Source organism: Pseudopodoces humilis, chromosome 8 (assembly GCF_049639895.1).
Source record: "Pseudopodoces humilis isolate 2021_Gansu_Grassland_sample_001 chromosome 8, ASM4963989v1, whole genome shotgun sequence".
Classification (NCBI taxonomy): Eukaryota; Metazoa; Chordata; class Aves; order Passeriformes; family Paridae; genus Pseudopodoces; species Pseudopodoces humilis.
This window is the reverse complement of record NC_142207.1, coordinates 8,892,235-8,918,829: the sequence shown is the minus strand read 5'-3', so window position 1 is coordinate 8,918,829 and position 26,595 is coordinate 8,892,235. Positions and strand designations below refer to the sequence as shown.

Here is a 26,595-nt window from a genome sequence, read left to right as displayed (position 1 = left end):
TTTACAATTACATTTGCAAAGAAATTTACCTGCACTTGTACACAGAGAAGTCCTTATTCTTTATCCAGCCTCCTAAGTAAATTACATCATTTGTGTATCACCCAATAAATTATAAACCTGCCTGCTGTTTTCAACTAAACAGAAAGAGCAGGAGAGAGCTCAGCAACAGCTAAAATTCTCCATGGTTAAACAGCTGGAGAGAAGCATTTGAGGTGTTTTCATAAAGCAAAGGATACAGTGTGAGCACGGACAGAAGAAAAAACTGTTCAGAAAAAAGACCAGATGACAAAAAACCTTCAGCTGGACCTTGGAATAACTGAACCTTTCATTACAAATTCAAAGGTAACAAGGTTTCTTTAGTTTATGAAATATTCTTATGAGCTGAGAATATAATTTCACTCATTTCTTTGCATCAGACACACTGCTGTTTTTCTCCCAGCTTTCTTATAAAATATAATTAATTTACATTTTAAAGACCTTGATGGGTTTTCTCATCATGGAACAGTAAGTGAGATTAATAATCCTGTTACTGAGCACTTAAGATCATGGATCATTTCCACAGTAACATTTTCTTAATTTTTAAAATGCACCTTTTATTTGATTTAGAGGCTAGTGCTAATTTATGTAATAAGAGGGAGAAAAGCTGAAGAGAGAGTCAGTGTTTATTAACCTTGCTAATAGGAGAGGCTTTTTCAGGCAAAATGGATATATCTTAATTAGTAAAACGGTTGCACTGTCATTTAGTCAATTAATCCTTTCCAAACAAGGGAAGCAGTAGCAATTTTACTTGCAGTGGATGGAAATAAACTTGTCTGCACATTCTGTACATCAATTTACACATTTTGCCTTTCCCACTTGCATCAGTAAAAATGCAGCCCTTAGATTCCCCAAATAAGGCAAATTTTCCATTATATCACTCCTTTTTCTTCCAATTAATTTTCTGTAACATCTCTGTCCTTTTCATCAAACACTGAATACAGAACTGTGAAAAGACACCAACTGCAGGTTATAATTCTTAAGCTGTATGACCCATTTCTGAAAGTGTTCAGTAGTCAGACAGGGGTTGACTTAAATGGTCTCATGAAAACCTATGACTTCAGATTATTTAGCCAAATTTCCTGTTCTTAGACACAGCTGGACTGGCTCTTATGGCCTATCTCCGTATGCTGGAAGGATATAAAGCACAGACATCTGCACACTACCATCAGTCCCTTTGAATTTTAAGAAGATTTTAGTGCAAGGTAATAGTATTTTCTTACCTTCTTTGTACACTGAAACCTGGCCCCTAAAAACCTTAAAACACAGAAAGGAGGATGACTTCTACATCATGGGTTCATTTCTTTGGAGGCTGGTGTCCACCACTGGAGCATGGAGATGCATGATTAATTTCCATTGGGATGACCAGGAAACTTCTGGAGAAAGGAGGCAGGGTGATATTGCTGTAAGAAAAAGAGATTAACTTTGTTTAATCAATATTGTTTCTGGACACTCATTCCATCTTTACTAGACTAGATATTTAGCTGATGGATAACAGTTCCAAAGAATTATCTATGCTTGATTTACCTAAAAAGTGAATTATGAACTGTGAATGCTTTCACTATAAACTGTGATAATGTTTTTGTCACGGTCATGTTAAGAAACATACTCGACTCTTAACTCATCTCTTAAAAGATCAACTTTTTCCCTCAGGACTTGAAGAAGATAAAAAGCAATGTGTACAAGTTCAAGCAGTTGTTTGTAGTCAAAGAAATCTGCAGATATCCAGACCTGCATTCTGAACAATCCCTTGTCAATTAGACAGTTAGCAGAAACTTAACAGCTTTTTATTTCTTTGAAGTGAGCGGAGATAGTTTGTAGCTAGTATAATACAGTCTATTCTGCAGCTTTTTCATCCTGCTTTCCCATTCTCTATCTCCCTAGGCTTTTTACAGCTTGTCTACACTGATCACTCTCTGAAATAAACTTCTCTTTGGTGCTTTAAGTATGCCTGGAAAGAAGTATGGCTCCTAGGAATGTAGTGCGTATTGCTGCAATTTCCATGCCTTTTAGTAGATTTGTGCTTTTCAGCCCAAACAACCTGGACCACTGTAAAATGAGCAATCAATTCACTATGGATAAAAATAATTTTGTCTAAAGTCCAGCTTGCTGAAAAGAAAATAGAAGACAGCTGCAAGATGATATACTGAGAAATCTTCTTTCCTAGGAAATACAGAGCATTACAGGTTTCCCATGAGACTCTGCAGTTCATTCACTCAACCCAGGCATGCTTTTGCCAAGACCTGTGCACTGAATTAAATGGCTGAACAGCTAATGAGACTTGTTTGGACCTTTGCAAACAGTAATGGTGTTCAAGGCTTCCTTTTCCTTAAAAATATCAAATGTATGGTTTACTGTCAAGTTTGAGATTTAGCAACTTACCTGCAAAAATTCAAGGACAGGCCATAACTAAAAAGAAAAACAAAATCAGAAGATTTTGGTCATGAGGTTGTTTCACATTTTATTTGAAAACCGTGGGCTGTAAATTAATTACCAAACTATTTACATGGTAGTACTGAGGTTTTCTGGTCCTTCACACCACAATAGTAGTGGGTAGTGGGCACAGTGAGTCCTAGTCCTTGACAGAGGTGGTGTTACTGGTGATTCTCTTCTCTTTGCATATGAAGTTGTTGACCTCACTGAACAAAAGTAAATGTAGCTGGGACAGGAAAGGCCTCATACATTAACAGGATAAGCAGGGCTAGGCCATGAACTTTGTAAAGTTACTCTTATCCCAGAATAAGGGCTTTATTAAGTGCTTTCAGCTTCAATGTCTCCAGATGTTTTTGAACTTTCTCTCCAATCTCATTCTTCTGGAGTTGAAAATGTCCATCTGAACCACTGTATGAGTTTCTGCAAGAAATTTAAAGCATCATTTGTATTTATAATAATCAGGGAAACTACTTAGGAATGTCTTCAAAATCCAAAGAAAGAGGCACTTGCAATTTCTTTTTTCATAATGAATACGGAGGTTATTCCATCACTTATGCAGAAATGGACAAATAGTGAAACTGTGGAAAGAACACTTAACTCTTGGCTTGGCCATTTAGTAAAATTAACCATCTGACAGGCAAACACAAACTGACTATTACATTTTATCCATGTAGGAATATATGCTGTGATTGCCAGAACAAGAGCAGCCACATGAAAACCTGATTTCCCCTAAGGACAAAAATGCTGAAACTGATGTAGAGGAGCAATATGTTCTCTGTCATGTAGTGAAACAACACCCCCTCAACAACAACAAAGTACCTTTCAGTGACAACATAAAGGATTGGGACTTCATTGTTTTCTAACAGATTTTTGCTTCCCTCTTTAAAAACCCAAAACACTAGGGAAGATTTCAACAAGTAAATATCAATACCCAGAACTGTCTAATATTGAAAATTATTTTATTTTTTTTTCTGAAAATATCTAAGATTTACGAAAAAAAGAGACTTAAGTTTATCACCCAGGAAATGCACCATCCAGCACTGTATCACTGTGGAGGAAAAAGGTCACTCTTTAGTTACACAAGCTGTCCCAAATCCCCATGTTCTGACAACCAGTGTCATATAATGTAAAAACCAGCACTGAGTGCAACACATCTACATTTTTAGAGCAAATCAAATTCTTTTCAATCAATGCTGTAGTAATCACTAGACAGCAATCAGTGTTTTGTCAGAGACCTCACAATATGCAGCACTGTTTAAAAGTTTAATGGCTGATAGCTGAATGGGATTTCAATGCAAATCAAATTATTCCCCTCTAAAAGTAAAGCAGACATTCAAATCTCTTGATAGTTCTGAAAGTTTCAGGTTATCTTGCACATCCTGGTATCTAAGCCACATCATGACCACTTTGAAGAGGGGACAGCTGTTTAACAGAAATGAATTTGCTTGCTCCAAGGCTAGAATTCAGCACTTTCACCTGTGTTTCTCTGCAGTCACTTGTCACCCACAGTGTCAGCTGTGATGTGTGTTGGGGGAGTGTGAAGCTCAGGCAGAGCAAACATGAAACACTCCTAAGAAAAGCCAGAGAAAAAAGCGCCATGCCAGGAGGAAATTCTAAGAGTCCTTTTCTCTGCCAGCATTAATAAATATCTAACCAAAAGGGTCAATGAAAAGCAAAAGTCACTGGTCCAAGAATGTTGAACATCTCTGAGAAAGCAAGCAAACTGCCTCAAGTGTTAGATCCTACTGGTATAACCATAGTCAAAGAGATCCAGGCCAATGCATCACGTTCACAGCTGCTTTCGAAAGTAAAATCCAGAGACTGAATTTGTAGTGCAAATTTGCTCAAAGTACTAAATCTGCACCCCACTTGTGATGGAGCTCCTACAGCATCTCAGTATGACTTTCTATGCAATTCTGAAAGGGATGCTTGACTTCAGATTCTATTCTTCTCTCCTAATTTCAAAATATACCTACCTTGCTTTTTTTGCTGATTCTTTTTCATCTTCTTCTGAGAGTGCCCCCCCAGTCTGTGGAAATTCAGCTTTCACCATCTCTGGGGTAAGAATCATGTTGAACTCAGCTTCATCTGTCTCACTAAAAATTAGTAAGATGATGAACAATTTGCCTTTGTTCTTTTGAAAGTATTGTTATAGCCAACAAGCACACAAGTATGTTTTATGCAAAAGAAACTGTGCTTTTGCCTTTGAGGATCTCTTGGGACAGGTTTTGACACATCCATACAAGTGGTTTAGACATAGTCAATAACATCATATACAGAATAGAGGAGAAACTTACTGGTCAAGTATGTTCTCTTTGTCTCTCTCAGGTAAGTCATATAGCACTGGTGGTACATCTCTTGGAAGCATATCTAAACTGTAAGGATCCCTGTGATGGAAATGGCATTAGTTCAATGTATTAATACTAATGGTATTTTTGTATTTTGAAGCTTCACAGAAGTTGCAGTTACAACGAAGATGACGTACTTTTAAATATTTGTGGAAAATCTGGCTGCACCAGAAACTGCTGTGATATGAGGGAATGTGAGCCTGAGAGATGCTGGTGACCACTGGGTGCAAGTGTCCATAAGTCAACAAGCTTTCAGGAGAGATGTTATTGAAAGCCCAGACTGGAATTCTCCTTCCTGGGCTAGGCATTTCTTCTAATGATGTTGTTCTTAACCCACACTTCTAGGAGTTCAGTAGGAGTTTTTAATGTAGGTTTGGGATTTCTGAGCAGCAATTAATTCCACCTGTAGGCCCACTTTCATTTGTGGGACTAGTGACTGATCAATGTAGTTACAGGTAGCAGAAACTAGTGCAGGATAGAGGCATTGTATGTTCAATTTTTTTCTTACCTAGGTACTGTATTTGTCAATGTGGGAATATTGGAAAAAGTGGAATACTCCAGTGGTAAGAATTGTCTCCATTCCATTACTCCACAAATCACTTCCTGAAATGACAAGTGATACAACAATCAGACCTCTAATACATAATGCTGTGGGGAGAGAGGCTTTCAGGACAGCATCTTGGCTAAGAATTGAATTTGGGGAGCTGAATATTTCAAAGATCTTTCCATCACTGTAAGGATGTGAAAATACAACAGTGAACACATGGAAAGAGCAAAGAAACACTTAGGTATAAATAAGAGACATGGATTAAGCCTAACTAGAACTAGTTATTCTGACCCATGTACTGACTATTTAGGTGCATGTATAATTTATATTTGAAAATATCTTCTATCTAGAATGATTCCACCTTCCATTTTGATTCCTTAGAGCAAGTTCTCAGGAAGAACATACCCAAGACAGGTACTCATACAAGAAACTCAAAAGGCCATACCTTATGATCCAGAAATTTCTTTTGTGTGACTGGAATACTGGATCCTTTGGGACATTCCTTGGTAAAGGTATATTTTGGATGAGGACAGAGATGATATTCAATATTTGATTCACAATAGGCCAAAGGCAGTAAAAATGGAACTAATCCTGGACTGGGGTTCTAAAAACAATGAAGAGATTGTTTTAATAAATTGTTTTGAGTACCATAACAAATCAAATTAATGAAAATCCAGTTCTTAGAACTATTGTAGTGTCCCCAGATTCTCAGTTTTGTCTTGCTGTGACTGTTCTGTTTGGTATGATCCTTCATTTTCTATCTCTTCCCCTCCCCCTACAGTCTTGTCTGATTTATTCATGATCCCTGCTCTCTAAAATACAGCAATTTAGCTGTTGTCTCCAAGTCTGGAAGAAAAAACTATTTCTTAATTACTCTGAAATCCATTGTTGATTCTCCGAATAGTTCAGAATCCAAGAAGGGAAAATGGACTTTCTATGGTGGAGGCCAGTGACCATTTTGCCATCCATTTCCCTGCACTAGCATCTGTTTCTGGATAAAGCCCAGTGCTGGGTAGTGTGGAATCAAGCTGTGCCTGGCTCTTACACTGATATGACAGAGGGATGAAAGAGATGCACAGAGGATCTCATCAGCACATCCACTGGAGTCCTGGCTGCATGCAGGGAGGACAAGTCCACATCATGGATGTTATGCCAAGATCACCAGACTAACACAGTGGGCTCTGGCCCCTTGCAGCGAGGGAGGGCTGGGAGCCAGAGCCACCCAAGACAGAAAAAGTGCCATGCTGGCTGGGAAATCTGCCTGTGTCCATGCACAGCCCTGCAATGAGCCCTACAGCTGTCTCTGCCTGCTCAGAGGCACCTTAGGAACCTCCAGGCTGTGCTGCACTGTGGGAAATACCTCAGGCAGTTGGTGCCAAGTAGCACAATCTACATGACAACAGTAACAGAAAAGCCTCCCATACAAGTTGCAGTGATTTTTCTAATCTCTGTGCCTAATAACTTGGAAATGTGGTTTGGGATGCTGTAAGAACTCTTAGAAACTGTAAGGCAGCAGGATGCAATGGGAACAGAGTTTGACTTTACTTTTCTCAGTTTACCCAAGGATTAGGCAGATCTGTAATCACCCAGCTGAACAGCAGGAAAAGACTTCACCTGTCCTACCTACCTGGGCAGGAATGTGAACTTACAGATGAACTGAGATGCCAAGATCATGGCTTTTCCTCTAACATCCAAATGGCGAAATAAATGGAGAAGAAGTGAGGGGTTCTATGATGTTCCCAGAAATCCCATGATCATTGATCATTTGTAGTGTGTCAGACTGGAGGAGACACCACTTCTATGCTTTCACTGCAATTTTGTCTTATCATCCCTTCCCTAAACTGATCAAAACCCACCCTAAATTGAAATGGTGCCCCTCTCAGTGGGATGAACTCTGTGACTCCTATCTATCAGGGCTTGCACTATGAAGAATTACTCTCACTCTGGATAGTTTTAGAACCAATCTGAGTAAGAAAATGTCCCACAAATTCCACATCAGGTTTCTGATGAAACAAGACACTTCTGCTCCCTTCTTAGGTTCTTTATGGAAGTCAACTCATACTTACAAAAATGCGAAGTGGGTTGCTTTCTGTTGGGTGGACTAAAGCTTGGGGAGCAACCAGGTTTAACAGGCTGATATTGCCTTCTGCTGCTGCTTTGTCAAAATCTGTCATCTGAGACAGCTGCCCCTCAGGAGAAGGAACTACTTGAACCAATTCATCCTTGAAAAATACAGACATCAAAGATTTTCAGGGTGTGGTAAATCTTTTGGTAAAAAATGTTGACGCCAAATTAATCAAATAATTGTGGAAATGTAGGGTTGGGAGTGACTTTGTTACCTGGGCTCCCTGCCTCAGTGGTCGAGAAAGTTTTACAGGCTTGTAACTTGTAGCTGCATAGTGTGTGCAAAATGGCTGATACTTCATAATGTTGCAATGCTGAGGAACCTACATGCAAAGAAAAAAGATGTGCTGTAGAAAATGACAATAATCACTTTTCAGTTAATTCATAAATGGTATGGAACATTTGGCTTTATTATGGACACATCACATCTCCATGGTAAAAGACACTTGGAATACTCTCCCAGAACATGGTATATAACTAAAACTTTGAAAAGCCATACTTCACCAGGACTTTGATATTTGTGATACAATAATTTCAACTCAGGTGATTCATCTCTGTCTGGAAAGAGGGGACTATTGCTGGCTGCAAGCTGGTTACTTATGGAAACTGGTGAGATTTGGTTTTAATAAAAGCATGCTAATCATACAGCCTTATTAAGTCAACATTTTTACTGGGCTGCACAGAAGGCACTGAATCAGGGTGGAAACATTTAACTGGACAGGTAAGAGAAACATGAGGGGGCTGTACTGACTCACCTTCAAGTCATAAAAAGGAAGAATGTGTTTGACTTTCACATCTACAGATTCAATAGGAACTAGGCCAAGAGCATCAGGTGCCTGAAAGAGAACAGGATTTAAAACCAGTAACATGGTGGGCATTATGTGTTGTATTGGCAGCAATCCATGAGTACAGCTAACTGAAAACATATAGAAATAATTATGCAAATATTTGATTTATATAGTTTGATATTTCTACTATTCTTTCTTGGACTCCAGCATTTTAGTTATTTATTTTTTCTTCTGAAAAACGGATGTTAACTAACTCTGAACATTAATGTACTGCTCACAATTTTAGGATACAATTAAGATAATGAAAAGATTTTTTTACTGTTTTCAGCAGAATCCATAGAAAATCTGAAGTCCTGAATTAATTTGTCAGAACCCCAGAACACCAGTCACATTGTGAAATTTTAATAAAAGGACAACTAGCCCTTTGTCTCCAACAAAATTCTATCTGGAGTGCTGACTAACATTTGAGTTATTGTACCTACCAAATAACTGTCTAGTTCATGAGAACTGAAAAAGGGGAATTCAAAAGGCAATATACGATCTTCAGATATGCTGGAAGAAAAGTCCTTATGTTCTTCACTCTTCTCTGCTTTGCTGAAACTCCTGCTTTCTGTCATGAGTGGAAACCAAATATTAAGATTTTGTAATATATCTTAATGCACTGTTTCAGAAATAGAATCAAACCATAAAATGTATTTAACATTTTCCTAAACCAGGATGCCTAGTAATTTTAATATAAAAAGTTAATACTTCCTAAAGACTTTAAATGTCACATCTACAAGATATGAGCACAATACCTTGAATAGCAGACAGATCTAATTTCCCCTTTCCTAAAAAGACATTACAGCCCACTCCTTCCAGCATGGTTCTCAACAAGGCTGAAACAAGTCAGAGGCCTCTCTTACACTTAATATCATTAAACCTTCTATATGCAGCATTCCTGCATCTCCTGCATCGTGGGAATTAAAAGTGCCTATCTTCAGAAGCAGGAAAAGGCCCAATATGGAACCATGTGTCTCAGGAGCTGTCAAATTGTGTGTGTCTACAAGGAAATGGGAAATAAGAGACTCAAATTCTTCTCTGTCTCCCATTTACCCAACTGCGACTCCCATCCAAAGCCAGTTTTCTTCTATGATATTAAATAACAAGTCACCTTTCCAGACCAGCACTTTCATTTCAGTATAAAAAATTAAAAACACTTCTGTGAGAAAACAAAGAGGACAAAAACTCAATCCAGTTCTGGCCACCTGGCAATGTGTCTCATGGTTCCTACTGTCTCATTTCACTGAGTTCAGACATCTTGCCTTCATCACATTCAGGTTCTCTCCCCCTTCCATCCCCCCTGCAGTAAGCTCCTCACATGCTGTGACTCTCACCTCTTTGACTCCACCTGATCTGTTCATTTCCCTGTCTCTCACACAGTCCTGTCTGCCCTTTCATTGCCCCTCAGGTAGAACCACAGAATGTTTTGGGTTAGAAGGGACCTTTAAAGATCACCTACTCCAACCCTTCTGCCAGGGGCAGGAACATCTACCACTACATCAGGTTGCCCAAAGCCCCACCCAACCAGGCCTTGAACAATTCCAGCGATGGAATATCCACAGCTTCTGCCCTGTTATTAAGCAGATAAACTGCAGGGGAAACTAACTTTCCTAAGAAGAGGTAATCAAATTTCTTAAACATGGTAAATAATGTGTATGAAAAATAGATGTATCTTGACTACAGCCATTTCCACCTTTTAGCAGGACCTGTTGCCATAGGACAAGTGGTAATGGTTTTGAACTAAAAGAAGGTTGTTTCAGACTAAATGTAAGGAAGAAATTTTTTTGCAACAAGGATGGTAAAACACTGGAACAAGTTCCAAAGAAGTGGTGGATGCCCCATCCCTGAAAACATTTAAGGTCCTGCTCGACAGGGCTCTGAGAAACCTAACCTTATTGAAGATGTCCCTGCTCACTGCAGGAAAGTTGGACTGGATGGCCTTTAAGGTCATCCAATCTAAATCACTCTATCCCTCTACCTTGTCACACTTCTATATTTTTCTGGAAGACTCCTTTTTAAGGACTCTGTCTTTATGTTTATATGTAATGCACCTGACACACTGCAGCACAACCTGAATTATTATAGCCCAAGGCCAAAATATCAACTTGTTCTTCAAATCCTTACCAGACACAGACCCTTCCTTCAGACCTCTGGCCTCCCTGGTCAGTCCACGGAACAGAAGCAATAAACGATTTAGACGAATCTGAACCAAAATCTGAGAGAATGATTTTTAAATTTAAGTCAAACATCCTAAGATTTACAGCCATAGTAATACTGTATACGTTATACCTGTATTTATTCTCCAGAGCTCACTCAAACATCTCTATTTGAGAATTTTTAAGATATTTTTCTGTTTTGGAGAAAATGGGAAGGAAAGATGTAGAGTGGATCTCAACTCTAAAATTACATTACACAATAACTACAGTTAAAAATTTTAATTTAGACTTACAGGTTAATCAGACTTTTTTTTTTTTTGGCTAGGTTCTAATCCTTCAGCTGTGTTTACTGGCATATACAGATTAAACAGAGGGTGAACAGTCAGTTAACCAGAGCCATATGAATATTTGTGGCTCTGAGAATGAGAGTAAACAGCAACTGCACTGTGTTTTTGCCCATACCCTACAGGGTAAAAATGAAGAATCCTAGGTTTTAATACCAGATGGGGCCATTTGGTCCTCTCTTTATTTGTACAATACAGAAAAGAGCATTTAATTTCAAGTCCTGAATATTATGAATAGATCGAAGACTATCCAAACTGGACATTGGAAGACCAGGACATTTCCATTTGCTTGCTTCATTAAGATTTATCGGGGAAAAAGCAGTGGAGATGAAAGATAATACATAAATCCAATGAAATAAGTGATTTTACTGATTGGTCCTCAGTTTCAAGGTCTATACCTCCCTTATTTGAATTTCTACCTGTTGTTTCCCATGTTCCCATCATGCAGCATGGCAAAGATACTCCATCATCAGTAATCTCAGAGGAGCTGGAAGGTGCTGCTCTCTCCCTCTACTTTCCAGATTGTCTGCTTACAGAGTAAGTGCTCTAAGCCCTGAACATCTTGGTGGCTCTACACTGAACTCACTTCAGCTTATTAAAGTCTTTCTTGTACTAGGGGCCCAAAGATGGGTACAGTATTCTATACGCATGTTCAAGCCTTCTATTTTGTACAGAAGTATTTTTTACTTTTAAAAAAATCTTGAATTTATCTGCATTTGTTTAGTATCAAATGCAATATGAAAGATGAGTTGAATACAAACTTACTCCAGATCCTTATTTCCTGGTGAGGTAGGGGCATATTTATAAAAGTACCAAATCCTTAGCTAGCTGTGAACACTCCTGACGTGCTTGTTACATGTTCTTTTGTGCTGTTTCCCAGGTGTCATACCCTCACACTGCATTCTTGTTGATGTTCACTTTACCTTGTATGCTGCTTGTTGGAATTTCCTGAGCATCCTCTTTCTGCTGCCCCAAGGGTCATTACGGAGCAAGTTGAATGTGGGATGGACACTTGGTTGCTGCAAAGTGTATTTTTAAAAATAGAAACAGAAAAGAATAAGGACAACCCTTTATACAACTAGATAAGGGAAAAATTTTCTCCATCCCAAGCCATTATTTGGCCTGAATCCATATGTTATTTCTAAATACTGAAATTAGGTCCAGTGAAAATATTTGCAGCATTGGCATTTAACCAGAAGCCTTCACTGCAGGGCTTAATGGGAGGTAATCACCAAGTATTTGCAGATGTAGCACAGGGAATGCAGAGATAACGTGGCATCCACAGGAATGACCAACATAGACTGACTTCAGTGCACTCCATGGGCAGTTGGACAGCAGAGAGAATGGACAGCTCTACCAAATACACACTTTATCTTGCACAGACATGAAGCTGAAATAGATGTAAGGACTCAAAGCAGGCACCCAGCAAAACTAGTATCCTTTCTCAAATAATGGCACATACCCAAAGAAGAGTGAAAGACACCAAAGAGAAGGGTAAAAAAATCTAAGTATCAGAAAGGTTCCTATCAATCTGACCTGCAGGTAAAGGTTGGAAATCTTGTGAGATGTTTAATCTTACAATAAGGCATGAGAAAGCTTCTTCTGAGAGATCTTTCAGAAACAAGAAATATATATCTCAGGTTAGGTCTGCAGATTTCCACTTGACCCTCATAGTAGATCAGAACATTAGAGGATAAGCTGTGCATGTAGCATGGTGCTTGCCCTACCTAAAAGTAAAATGGGAAATAAGGCACTGACACAGAAATAGGAATATCAGGAGGAAAAGTATTCAGTGTCAAAAATCTATGTCTGTTTGTTAGCTTGGGAGGTGATAATCTTGCATGCATATAGAAGGCTATAAAAACATATGAGCAAACCTGGTCTACATGCCGGGTAACACGTCTGAAGGAAACTTTTACTTCATCCCTCTGAAACTCCTCTTCTATGATAGGATCTCCTCTTTGGAGCTAATTTAAAGAAAAATCACATTAGCACAAATCATCCAGTGAATTTTTTCCTCCATTACAATTAGGGAAACTCACAATGTAACATTGTGGAGGTGTCTAATAAAACACAGACTTCATTCCCTTTTAGGGTTTGATTATTGCAACCCTTAAGCAAGTAAAACAAAGTGAAAAATGTCTTTTCAGGTCTCTTTCAATCACATCTCTGTCCTATTGACACATGGTTTGCTCTGCATAGCCAAATCAGCAGGTTAGGAAATATGTGTTTCTAAACAAAGTTAACATACATCTAATTCAGTGATAGATCAATCACAATTTAGACCCTTTTTTCACTCATTTCCTTCTTTTTAGTATTAAATATAATGATTTATATGGCCTAATTCCAATGGCCTTTACCCGATGTATAAATAATTTCACTCCCACAAACAGTTGGAAGTCAGTGGGATGCCAGAAGCTACTTGAATACCCAGGAGGCACACTGGGAAAAGTATTTCCTACCACCAAGTATTGCTTATTGCTGTTGCCACCTCTGTGGAAAAAGACCAGCAGTCTGCAGTGACTGGAAGAAACCAAAGACAGAGGGTATGAAGATGCTGAAGTGCAACCTGATGAATTATCTCCCCATGGCTCTGTGTGGGAGTACTGACCAGATCTAGCTCTTTGAATGTGAGCCATTCAGGACAGCAGCCCCTCAGAGGTACAATACAAACAGAATGTTGGATGTGGCCTTGGTGCTGACAGGATTATGCAGGAATGTGGCACTCTGATGAGATTGTGTGGCTGGGTGCAAATCTGCTCACTTGGGCAAATATTGTTACATTTCTGATAATACCTTACCCTTCTCTCTGTCTGCCTCCAAGATAAAAGCCCTGAAACAGTGATGCACAGGCACAATCAAGATATGACTGCAGTAACAAGCACAACTAGCACAGGTTTGCACTGATTAATGAAGAAAAATTGAACATGTAGAGAGCTTGATACAATTCACTAGTGCACTGCACAATCTGAAAGTATAAGTTTGATTTTAAATTTAAAGAAAAAACATCAAAGACTAACCCTGTATTGTTCTTCTTCCCTTTTTCGGCTTTCAAGAATCTTTTTTTTAAACTCCACAGAGATTGGATCACTTCCCTTATGAACTTGCCTGCATTTACAGTGAAGACAAGACAAATGTTTTACTTAATGCACAGTTTGTTTTATTCAAAGGCTAACAGACACTCTCATCCTAGGGTGCCTAGGTGTCCATGACATTCAGTGTAGAGCTGATCTGTGGATTTCAAATGAAACCATGATGTGCTTACAGATCCAACTGTGTTCTGCTTTGCACCATTTGATGTACAATAGAATAATGAAATTATTAAGGTTGGAAAAATCTTCTAAAATCATTGAGTCCAGCCATTAACCTAACACTGCCCAACACTCCACTAAACTATGTCCACATCTATCAGCACTACATCTACATGTTTTCTGAACACTTCCAAGTGTAATTCTGCTCTTACTCTATTATTCATTTTAGTCTGGATTTATTTACAACCATGACAAAATCTTCCTTTGCCCTTAAAGGGCACAAGGTGAAATGCCTGATTACAAGGTTAGCTGAACCAGGTTTTCAGCAGGTTTCTTTTTAAATGGAACAATAAGGCAATCAAAATCCTCATTGGGTACTACTATGGATTACAACTGAGTCTGCTCTTAGCAGGAGAGAAAAAAAAATAAATAAAACAACAGTAATTTAGGCTTAAACCAAATGTATCGGGACACAAAATGTCAGCATTCTGCACTGGTGGATATTGCAAATATCATTCATAGAGGCCTTGGTTAAACAAATCCCAGCCTTGTTAACATGCTTAACTAACATGGTTAACTAACACTTACCACTTAAGATGATTTGCTGCTTCTTCTTGAATATTTTGTTTGACTTTTAGTTGAAACATAGCTTCCTGCATCTGTCTGGTGTTTTTCCCTTCTTTGCCTTGGGACATGGCTGCAGGAACATCAGAAAGCCATATCACACCTCAATCTAGATTTGAGTTTTAATTGTGAAAATTAAGATTCATTAAGATAACTACACCCATTAATACATAAAGCTAAGGTGAGAGTTCTCATAGAAATAATCTCTCAGCAATTCTGAAGCCAAGCTCCTCATCAGAGCTACAAACAATGTTAAGACCAAGTTTATGCTACTTAATTACTTTACCTTCTTTTATGTCCTTTATCTTCAATTTGCCTGGTTCCTGAATCAAAACAGTAGCTACAGCATGCGGATTTGACAAGTCTGTGGGGAATCTGAGGTTCTGGTATTCAATTTCCTATGAGATATAAATTAATAGGAAGAAACAGAAACATGGAAGATTTCCAGCCCAGGAAAGTACTTGTAATTATTATCTCTTCACACCTTTAGTTTTTGAATAGGCTTCGACTGGAGTTGGCTGAACCGGTCTCTTCTCCACAACACAGGTTTTCCAGACACAGCTTTTTTCTCTGGATGACTTTGTTTTTCATCAAAATATTCTTTTCTAGATGACAGAAGGACACATATTCCTTTCATAAGTACTCTCTAATGTGGCATATAAGTCAATTTTTTTCACAAAAAAATAAGTATAGCCCAAAAGGCTCAAAACCCCCTGCATCTTGCAAGGCCTCAGAAAATAAGAATAATGAGTGGGAATGATAGAGCTGAGGATGCTCAACATTTCTTTAAGAATATGTAACTCCTCATTATATTTATGTTGCTTGTTTCATTTCATATAAATTAAGGATGGTATAAGCAAACAGTGTAAAAAAAGCAGGTACATGTATCAACAATAGAATTGCATCAGTGCATTGTAAGTCTCCAAAGAAACCAATGCTTAAAATGATCATGGCAAAAGGGTAGGAAATCCTATTACATGAATATCTTTTAGAGCTGAGCAAAAACCACTCAAAGACCTGTCAGCCACACATACCTCAGAGCCAGATGTGGTATTGACGTTCCTGTGAATACACACACATAGGGTTTTGAGTGAAACTCTGAAACCCGTAACTGCATTGTCATTTGTGCTGTTCCATACTCAAGAGGGGAATACTTCACAGTTACTTTGACTTTTCCATTGCCTGGAATGATTCCTGTGATTAGAGGAGAAAAACAGTAAGAGTCCATATAACATGAGCTCACTTTAGTGTGCTGGAATTGATTCTGGGCTACTTTTTTTAAAACAACTGAATTGTTTAAGTGGATGGCAGTAGGCATGGAAAAGCTTTCAGGTCTCAAAACACCTTTCAAAAACTGTCTGCTGCCAGATAATAGAAGATATTTTGCAATAGCGGAGAAATTTGACAGTAGGGCTATAATATTTCATACTGCTGTGAAAATGACTGCCTGTTTATATGCAGAAATTTTGCACTTTCATCTGCTAGTTTTAAGTCTTTGGCACTTTCTGCTTTCATGGGCAAAGCATTTATAAACATACTCCTCTGTGCTTTTCCAAGCTAGGGGACTCATATGGATTTGATGCATTACCTGTCTCTGCTTGACCTGATTTCCTTACTACCTATTCCATTATTTTCTCCACCACTTTAACCACCATTCATATTCCTAAACATTCAGGGCCTTTCCCAACCTAAGTGATTCTGTGACACCCTGATTACTCTGAGCACAATGGCTTTGAGTAAGAGCTGAAACTTTTTAGTGCTTTTCAGATGGCCTTCAGCCATAGTTTCAGGCTACCAAAATTTCTGACTTAAGTTTTACTGGGATGACTCTTTTTTCAGGGATATTCTTCGGGGAAGATAAAGGCCGCATGGAGTGTTTGGAACATCCGGTATTTTGTCAGAGCTGGCATTTTTTCATAGCTGGGCATTGCCCAAAGAAACTTGCAGCCAAGATGGATATTTGCCATGAGGCTGCAAATGACTGGCAGTATTTACCTGCAAAAGCTTTGCCTAAGGTGAAGGATTTTTCTGTACAAATACACTGTCACAAGTAACTACACTTAATAAATACAGATTTAACAAATAGAATATTAAAGAAGTCAGTCTACCAAATGTTGGCTGGACAGTGAAGGCTCTGTGAGGCTGAATTATATCAATGTGGAATTCAAAATCTATGGGACAGCTGCACTGCAATGGGATAACATACTCCTTACTGAAAAGAGATAAAGGAAAAATAAAATTCATCAAAGTACAATTGTTCATCAATTACAAGCTGGGAAATTGTATTATACACACCATGCACTAAATCACCTGCATTCAGAGGGGTGGGTTATTTATTACTGTGAAAATCATAATTTCTCACTGTCCCAAAATAGCAAAATACTTCAGATCTTTCATCCCCCCAGGAAATAAGAGATAAATCTTGATTTTAACCCTGGACATTACTTTGTCCTACCCATACAGAATTTGATTATGGAAAAAAATTTAAAAGTTACTTTTTGTAAGTTATTTATGCCTATCTTCAAATTCTTAGACTGTAGTATCTAGCAAGTACAAACAATGCAAACTGGAGCAACAATGAGTACAAAATCAGAAATCAGCCTTTTCCCATGGCCCTCCTTGTGAAAGATGATGAGGAAAGAAAGTGTTGAAAACTCCAACACGTCAGAATGATGGAACTTTAACCACTATAGAAATAATAATGCTGGGGCCTAATTTTCAAAATAGCCCTTTATGTCTCTTGCAGGTTGTATGAGGAGTATTAGCACACATTTTTACAACCTGGCTTGCCTTTGCATGCAAGTGTTTTCATAGACCAAACTGAAACACAAAAGCTTTGGTGCACCACCATTCATCACCCTGCAAATCAAGATCCATTTATGCAGGCTTATTTCTGTTTTTTATCAGCTGTCTGACTGAAATCCTGCCCTGCTGATTAGCAAGGAATGCATGTTACACACAGTGCTCCTCTGGAAAGCACATTTTAAAACACCTAAAGAAATAAGCAATAATAGCCAAGTTCTTTTTTCTCTGCCATATTATGGCCTGTTCACAAAGAAGATGCAATGGCAGACTGGGCAGGCCATTGGTTTTAGGGTATAGAGCAGCTTGAACAGCAAAGTGCCTTAAAAACAAGCCAAATATGTCACCTGTTGCCTGATGAACCTTCTGTACCTAGGGATAATGGTGGGTGGTAGAATATAGATTTTATACTACATTTATGGAAGTAAAAGGCAGTTTTTTCCATTGACTTAATGGGCTATGGATTGTGCCCAAATTCTCTCAGGTTCTGTAAAGTACCAGCTATCTCAGAAAACTTCCATTTTTAGAAATTTTTTAATAGTTTAATGCTGAAAAATACTGGTAAAAATTACAGTTTGAAACCACAAGTTTTGTCTTCAGAAATTCTTCCAAATTTCCTCAGGAGTATCTTTGAGCATCCCTGCTGTGTTGAAAAAAAATTCCCATTATTTAAAATTACATTTTGTTCTCTTTCTAGTATCTTCTCTTTATTCTGAGAATATGAAAATTTGTATACTCAGGCACTAAACAGAGCAAATAACAGAATCACATCATGCCTAGAGGCCCCAGAATATCAGGAGTTACATTCAGTCCTGTGAAAAACTCACAATGTTATGATTCACTGAAGTTTTAACAGACTAAAGGGGATTAGAAAAACAAACAAACAAAAAGACACAAGTGCTATTCTGCAATGCTGGGATCATTTTTACTGCAAAATTTTGCGTGTTTCTTTTATGTGCCTTTCCTATTCATATTTCTGTGCTTCAGTAAAATTCATGAGTTACTTTCAACTCATAGGCTAAGACAAAACCACCTGCTAAGACTTTTACTTCCTAGAATTCACTCAGATCTTAACACTAACACAAATCATCATAATTACAACTAATATAGCAAATATACTGCACAACTAGGCCCTAATATACAGAATCTGCCTTCTCGGTTTCCCCTTCCCAGTTCCTATTAACAAATATTACTGATTACTTCATGAGAACAGTCAGTGTTATCCATGCAAAAGACAAAGCAAGATGAAGTCCAGCTTATTAAATAGTTTTAAATACAAGAATCAAAAAAAAACCCCAGGCCCATCTTTATATATGTTTAGCTTGCACAGCATTTACCTTATGGTGAATGTGCACCTGAAACAGCTCATATACTGAATTATTTTGCAGTCCAGATAATAGCTGAGGTTTTTCCTAAGGCTTTCAAGACATTATGTTGTATGAATAGAGGAAAATGGGATTTTTCAGGGCTTGGGCATGTCTTGCAAAATGTGGACAAATGTCTGTCCTTTAACTCACCTCTGACCAATCGATACATCAGACAGATTTATAAATGATGGAAATTCTACAACATTCATAGCAGGGTAAGCATGCATAGGAACAGCAAAGGTATCCTCTCCCTGCAAACAAATAAACAAACAAACAAGTGCAAATATTGTAAATTATAGAATCATATAATGTTAAGGGTTGGAAGGAAACTTAAAGATCATCCAGTACCAACAGCCCCTGCCATTGGCAGGGACACCTCCCACCAGACTGGGCTGACCAAGGCCTTATCCAACTTGGCCTTGAACACTGCCAGGTTTGGGGCATCCTCAACTCCCTCCCCTGTGTTCCAGCGGCTCACCACCCTCACAGTAAAGTATTTCTTCCTAATAGCTAACCTAAATTGCCTGTCTTTCAATGTGTACCCATTACTCCTTGTTTTACCACTATAGTTCCTGAGTCCCCCTCCAGCTTCCTTGTAGTCCCTCTCAGACACTGGAAGGCTGCTCTGAGGCCTCCGTGCAACCTCCTCTTCCCCAGGCTGAACAGCCCCAACTCTCTCAGCCTGTTACAGAAGTAAATATTTCTCTAGTAGTTGGCCAATAAGTGGGCATAAAACATCTTCAAGATTTCACTGTTTTGTACCTCAGAATATTAGTATTCTACCTGCTTTCATTATCCTTCTGTCTTTCCATACTTTACACAACTCTCTAAAGCTCCTCAAAGCTGCTCAGCTAAGACATTACATCAATGTAATACAAAGACTGATCTACTGGTAAAGCATAGCAAAATAAGTTATATAATCTTGCCTACTGCTCTGGGATGTTTACAGAGAAAAAATTTTAATTCTTTAAATTAAATACTCCAATCAAGACTCACTGGGAATAAATCTATGTGTCTCTAGCAGATTAACTATACCTTTGTCATTATCATCATGCTCCAATACTTGTTTCATTCCATTACAACTCTGTGTTTTGCAATGAAGCCTCACCTCACAGTGAAGTCGGATGCAGTCATAGTAATACCTCCATTCATCAGGGCAAAAATCAACAGTAACCACAAGGGACAAACCAGGGACAAGCCGGTGCTAAAAAAATGACACAAAACAATTAGAAGTCATGTAAAAGCTGCTTATATGACACAAAACCTGTGCTGCATGCAAAGAGCAGTGTGAAGACTTTCTGGCACTTACTGTTTTGTTGTATTTGATCTGAAAATACGTAGTCTGGGGTGGTATTATGTGAAGGTTTACTGCATTGGTAGAAATATTTATCAGCTTCTGTAGAACAAAAGAACACACAAACCACGAAACACTTTACCATATAAGAAGTCAGTTAAGAATGCCAACTGTACTTTTTGTAAAACCTTCCCTAGCAGAGAAATAATAATTTCTCCTTTAGCAGAAATAATTCTAAATATGCTCTGAATTTAAAAGAAAGCTATGCAAAATTTACATCCTGCATTTTTTATTCTTTGGAAACAAGTTACAATTTTTAATCAAGGAATAACAGTCTTGCTAGAAAGATGCTACTATTGAACCAAATTCTGATGCTGTTTTGCTTATGTGCAAAAGTAACAAATATTTTATTTGGAACAATTTATTGATCACTTTTAGGGACATCTCAAATAACAGGAATTACATAATACTTCATGGTTGTGTTTTGGTGTACAACCAACAAACTTTTGGATAGTGACAGTTCAGCCTGTAAATCCTCCTGCATTTGTTTACCTTCATTATATTCAGAGAACCTAGTCCAACATAACTACTGACCTCTGTCTCAAGACATTTAAAACATGAATAACAAAGGGAGACATAGGGAAAGCAGAGAGTAGAAAAGGAAATACCCAAATCATTCACAAGGAAAAGCAATCAAACCTATGCATAGAATTTCCTTTCTCAGAATAAATTGTTCTTGGCAAAAGACCAAAGATGCTTTCAAAATTTTCCCACCAGTGAACGTGTTTGCAGACACAGTGACAGTCCAAGGACATTTTGAAAACAAGTCTCTTGTGCAGTTAAAGTCCAAATCCTTCATTCATGATGTGCAAGTCACATATCACAAGCACTGATGCAGACATGGGAATCAGGGAGTATAAAGCAGGGTGATGGTCACAGCCTGGTACTCATCTCCACTGAATTTAAGTGCTGCTTTTTAGAGCACTCCACAGGCCAAAGGCCTCATGACCACAAGAAATCAACTCAGATTCTGCTGTCCTTTTATGAGCCTCAAGGGGATCCCTGTTCTAAAACTTACCAGCATCTGTTGGTGATGTTTTCCAACTTCATACCCTCCATAGTGTAACACAGCAGGCTCAGCCTGTACAACCCTGCTCCTCTGACATTCTAAATAAATCTCTATAGACCACAAAACAAGGAGAAAAAGAGACCAGAAACACACATGATGAGTGGTACTTTCAGTGATGCAGTCTAGTTATGCTATACTGATTTATTATCAAGGAAAAAAAAAAAGAGATTATTTCTCCTTTTAAGTAGGCATGAATTTATAAATGGAAAGTTATAGCAGCCCATGATCCTGCCACCAGTTCATTTTTTGGCATCATGGCTTCAACAAGCCACCCCAAAACTTTAGGGTCAGCCAGGATCAGCACAGCTACTATTTCTTTTCTGACTACCCCTCCCACGATTTGGGCTCTCAGGAAGCTGCAATTTAAGCAACAGGATGGGAGTTACAAGAAAAACAACAGCCAAGTGTGTCCTAGAATTACCACGAGGTTTGGAACAGTCAGAGAGCAGGAACTTACTTGATTCCAGCAGGTGATTGGGGACAGCACGTCTTTTTTTTGGTTCCTCCACGAGGCTGCTCAGGACACTGGGTACTTTCTTGAAGGACCCCTGAGCGACTGTGGTATCTGGGGAGCCTGACTGAACCAGGTCCATGTTAGGACAGAAACAGGCTCTCAATGGCACTAAAATTCCTCAGTGCCTGGGGTCAAATGAAAACAACATAATGATCAAAATGTCTTTATTTCACACTGGTAATATCTATTGCCTAAAACTGCCTAAAAACATTTAGGAGAGGGAGCTACTTTTTTTCCCTGCTGAAGCAGATTACTCTATGTGTGCTAAGTACAAGGAGAGAATGATTCCATTTCATGGAAACCTTGCTCCCACTGCAAGGCCTAGCACGTAGGGCATCTGTTCTAAGGCTTGCTGGGGACATTTTCCTTCAGGTCTGTGTAAAACATCTCTCTCTTCCTTTATGTCCCCCAGCAGAAAGGAGAGAGCAGGTTCTGTTAATTCCATTATCTGAACTGATTTCTGCAGAGATTTTCCTTCAATCTCTCAAATTGCTAACTTGCAGATTAATTTTTAATTTTTAAATATTAATATGAGGGATAAGAAAACTGGCATTTGAATATTCTGTTTGGATAGCATCATCTGGGTTATTTGTTCAGTGAAGATAACTGTAAATGCAGAGACCCACAGGCATTACAGATCCTGTGCTAAGTATGCAGACTTATCAGAACATAAACTTCTCTAATGACAAGTGCAAATTTTACATAAAAAAGACACCAGACTTGATCCATCCAGCAGAAGTTATCTTCGTAAATACAGCATGCAGAGCCCTTGGCTCTTGTATGAACTGGAAAACCACATGGAGAAAAAGACATGATACTTTTAGAACAAGTACTGAATTCAAAAGCCATGCTGGGATTTTCAGCACTCAACAGTTTCAAAGCTGAATCATTACTCTACATCCCCCATTACGTTTTATGGTCTCATCTCTGGTATTTGTCTGATTTTCCAGTCTGCTTTAGATCTTTCAGACACAACTTGAGAGGTGCTTCAAGCTCATAAAGTGCTGTTTTGATTTATGGCTTTGTGCAGTATTAAATAATAAATAAGCAAGAAGCTTAAAATAATGTGCTACCAGGACCTTGGCCTTCATAATATTTTCCACTCAATAACTCCAAGCAGAAATTTTCCACTCACAATGGAAAACCTGTAAGAGAAGCTGCATTATTGTGCACAACAATAAATTTCTTCCGAGGTAGAGAGACCAACCAAACTCAGAAAAAAACATTGCAAAAGATTTCTAAACATAAGGCTTACATTTTTTCCACTTGTGTTCTTCAGCTTTAATTTATACCACTGCCACCCTCCTTCTCCCAGTCAGCATTCCACAGTTGGAATGCAAGGTTGGAAAAGGTGTAGGCAGACATAAGCCTTCTCAAAGGATTCCCGGTGTAACCTTTTCAATAATTTACAGTAATGATGCCGTCATAGCTCACCAACTTCAGTAACACACTGCGTGCTGCACAAAGGGCTAATACAGGACAAATCCTTAAGGTCTGGGAATGTCTGAGAAGGTTCTTAAGAACCTGACGTTCTTAAATTTTCCAAGACAGCTCTGTCTATCGATTGTTTTTTGTGCGTGTGAAGCCACCGAGAGAGCTATGAAACCGTGGGAGCCCATGGCAAAACTCACCCCAAACGCCCTCAGACCAGGTTAATGCCCTTGTCAGCGCTCGGGCTTTCTAATCCCTTCTCGTGTCTCGGAGTTCCTCGCACCCCTCACCACACCGAAGGATGCGGAGCAAAGCCACTACAGCTGCGCGAGGCTGGGAGAGGCATCGCTGTACACACAGCACGTACCTGCCGCTGCCACGGCCCCCAGCCTGAGGGAGCCCCGGCACGGCCCGCTTCCCCTGGCAGTCCTCCCGGAGCCCCGGCACGGCCCGCTTCCCCTGTCAGCTCTCCCGGAGCCCCGACACGGCCCGGTTCCCCTGTCAGCTCTCCCGGAGTCCCGGCACAGCCCGGTTCCCCTGTCAGCCCTCCCGGAGCCCCGACACAGCCCGGTTCCCCCTGTCAGCTCTCCCGGCACAGCCCGGTTCCCCTGTCAGCCCTCCCGGAGCCCCGGCACAGCCCGGTTCCCCCTGTCAGCTCTCCCGGCACAGCCCGGTTCCGGTGTTAGCCCTCCCGGAGTCTCGGCACAGCCCGGTTCCCTCTGTCAGCTCTCCCGGCACAGCCCGGTTCCGGTGTTAGCCCTCCCGGAGCCCCGCCGCCCGGCCCGGCCCGGCCCGGCCCTCACAGCGGCCCCGCGGCGGTCGCTCGGCAACGGGGCGGCCGGGCTGGGCCGCGCCACTCGCGGCTGGGCAGGGCGGGATCCCCACAGAGGCACTCCAGCTCCTCTGATAGCAAAAGTAAAAAAAAAAAAGAAAGAAACAATTTTTTTTTTTCCCCATCTCCCGTAAGCATCGTTTTCGGGATTCCCGGTGTGGCCACAGACAAAGCAGAAGCACTTCTTTCCCTTTAAATGCTCTCATGTATTTACACCTAAATTTTTCTTACTTTGTTTAAAACAGATTTTGTAAGGTTTATTACAATATTATTAAAACAAAAAAAAAAAAAACCCAAACCCATCTCTTTTTTCCCCCTCACCTCTCCCCACTCGTGTGTTCTCGCTTTCAGCATTAAGGAACCACCCCTTGGAAATTAATCCTGGAAACCTTTCTTCAGTGTATTTTTCATACCACCCATAAATTATGAGGGGTTTTACCTAAATGGGTACAGGGGAGAAGGGAAAGGAAAGAAAGCAAAGTTTCCTTCCCTTCTTTTTTGTTTTTCAGACAGCTGATCTGCACTAAAAATAAAATAAATCACTTCTAGTTTTTCTAACACAGGGGTAAAATGTGTTCAAAAGTAGTGCAACATTCATTTTGGACAAAAAAGTAAGCAAGAAACCTTCAGATTATAAATTCAGATCCCAGAACATTGTTCCCATACTTAGTATGATGTAATTGCTTACGGTTATTATTAAACTATTCCTATACCCTTGACATGATGTCTTAAATATAGGCATAATATAGAAAGCCAGAATTATTTGCACAATGAGTTTTTTTCTTACATATTCTAAGAATACAATTGTTCACTTTCAGTTTTTCTAACTTAGAGGTAAGATAGAACATATTTCTCCTCACAATTCACATGTACATCAGACTGTTTGGACAGTGATAGCTGATTGTAAATCAAAAACAATGTCTGCTTCTACATCAGAGGGTCTAAACATGATGCAGCTCTGGAGAAGCACTCTGTAAATTTCCTGGGAATCACCAAATCAGTGTAAAAGGCAAGTGAAAAGAGTGATTTCTCAGCCTACAAAACTTCTGATTTCTTTGGGAAGGCTGATATAAATAAAGAATGTTAACCGGGATTTAAATAGGTGATTCTTGACTCAATTTCTTCTGTATTCCAAATGTCAGATGACAAATGTGTGGCCTGTCAAGCTGTAGTAAAGGCATTGCAAACAATTTAATTATTTAGCAAAGGGAGGAGAAAATTTAGTTGCTTCAAGCACTAATGGAATTTTTAAGTATTAATAAATAAATATTTACAATCAAAGTTGGTTAGTTTTTGATAAGTAAACAATCCTACAATCAGAGAAGTACAAAGCAAAGTAATTTCTTTTATTTACTCTTAAAGTAAAAAGCTTTTTGAATTGTGTGAACAAATTCAGGTGTTTCTGTCCCGGTTTAGATATCGGACTTGGAAGAAATTCTAGCTGTGACAAATTTACAAGGGGTGCACTGAGTAGGTATAAAAGCAAATACACACAGCTATTGTTTAATTAAACAAATGTCCCATTTGGGGCTTGGTGAATTCTTGGTAATAATCCTTTGTAGTCTGCAGCTGCTGTTAGGTTTCCCAGCTCTCCCTGTTTATCCCACTGGGCTGACATCTGCTGTGAGTCAAGCAATGGTTTGTACAGGTGAGAATTTCCCATGTTTTATTTTGCATCCATCTTCTTTCAAACACTCATTCTTCATGTGAATAAAATGGGAGGATCACAAAATATTAATTCACACCACTGGTATTTAAATCCAACATTGACTCTCCAGCTCCTGGGCCTATTTTGGAAAAAAACCCATATTCCAAAGTATATTCAGAAGCAAAGCTTTCTCAATTACATAAATGCAAGAAATAGTGCTGGCTTTCAGGGGAAGATGCTGCAATATGAATGGAGTAATAAAATATTCCTTAAGCCAAAGGAAGAGAGCGAAAGAATTGGCACCCCACCGAGATGATGCAGCATTTTCAGTGTGGTTCCTCCTGACTACTACAGTGACATTGTCTGGCTGCCTCTCAGACCCCCTTTCAACAGTTTGTTTAACCCTTTGATATTTTCAACCAAGCTCTGTGGGGAAGCAAATGTCTTCAAGAAATGAAAATCACTACAAGGTTAGTGGACTGGGGCAAGGAAGATCAAAGCATTTGCCATTTTGGGGGGAAGGATGCTGTGTGAGTGTGGTGGATGAACAGGACAGAGCTAGTGTGGAGTTAAGCAAATGCTGCTGCTTGCCTGGCTGCTGCTCTGGGACTGCGAGGAGAGAGGAGGATGGTGTGTAGGGAAAGAGGGAGCATTGCAACTCAACGATCTTCACAAGCACGTACAGAGAGGAATTGGAGTCAAGATGGGCATGGAAAGGGCAGCACTTGCTAGGAAACTCAAATTCCTTCATTGTGCTGCTCAGCAGATGACTTGTTTAATCCAATGTTAGGATTTTCTGCACACAGGCAATTAGCCATGTATTTTTCCTAGTCATTGACTTTACTGGTAAACCTGGAGCACATATGTGTTCTGGGTAGCCCTTCA

General features: G+C 39.3%; 1 protein-coding gene across 1 annotated transcript; it reads right to left on the bottom strand.

The window, feature by feature from the left end:
• Positions 1-2,562: 2,562 nt before the first annotated feature.
• Positions 2,563-22,002, bottom strand: CFAP221 (cilia and flagella associated protein 221). Its single transcript, XM_088059037.1, has 23 exons — positions 21,743-22,002; positions 21,235-21,335; positions 20,172-20,258; positions 19,971-20,066; positions 19,013-19,113; positions 16,802-16,905; positions 15,728-15,887; positions 15,178-15,298; positions 14,980-15,091; positions 14,658-14,766; positions 13,839-13,926; positions 12,696-12,785; positions 11,742-11,837; positions 10,443-10,533; positions 8,759-8,886; positions 8,244-8,324; positions 7,704-7,811; positions 7,431-7,586; positions 5,810-5,968; positions 5,326-5,420; positions 4,767-4,856; positions 4,446-4,565; positions 2,563-2,889 (listed from the first exon to the last, which is right to left on the bottom strand). The coding sequence occupies exons 1-23, from the start codon at positions 21,876-21,878 to the stop codon at positions 2,766-2,768; spliced, it is 2,553 nt and encodes an 850-aa protein (XP_087915163.1). The 5' UTR covers positions 21,879-22,002; the 3' UTR covers positions 2,563-2,765.
• Between the last annotated feature and the right edge of the window lie 4,593 nt (positions 22,003-26,595).

Bases quoted from the DNA above. Each gene is read 5' to 3' on its own strand.
- CFAP221 (XM_088059037.1), bottom strand. From the start codon at position 21,878: ATGGACCTGGTTCAGTCAGGCTCCCCAGATACCACAGTCGCTCAGGGG. The intron at 21,336-21,742 runs GTAAGTTCCTGC...TGTGGTCTATAG, and splicing joins CAATCACCTGCTGGAATCAA to AGATTTATTTAGAATGTCAG. The intron at 7,812-8,243 runs GTGAGTCAGTAC...CTTTGCATGTAG, and splicing joins TTCCTTTTTATGACTTGAAG to GTTCCTCAGCATTGCAACAT.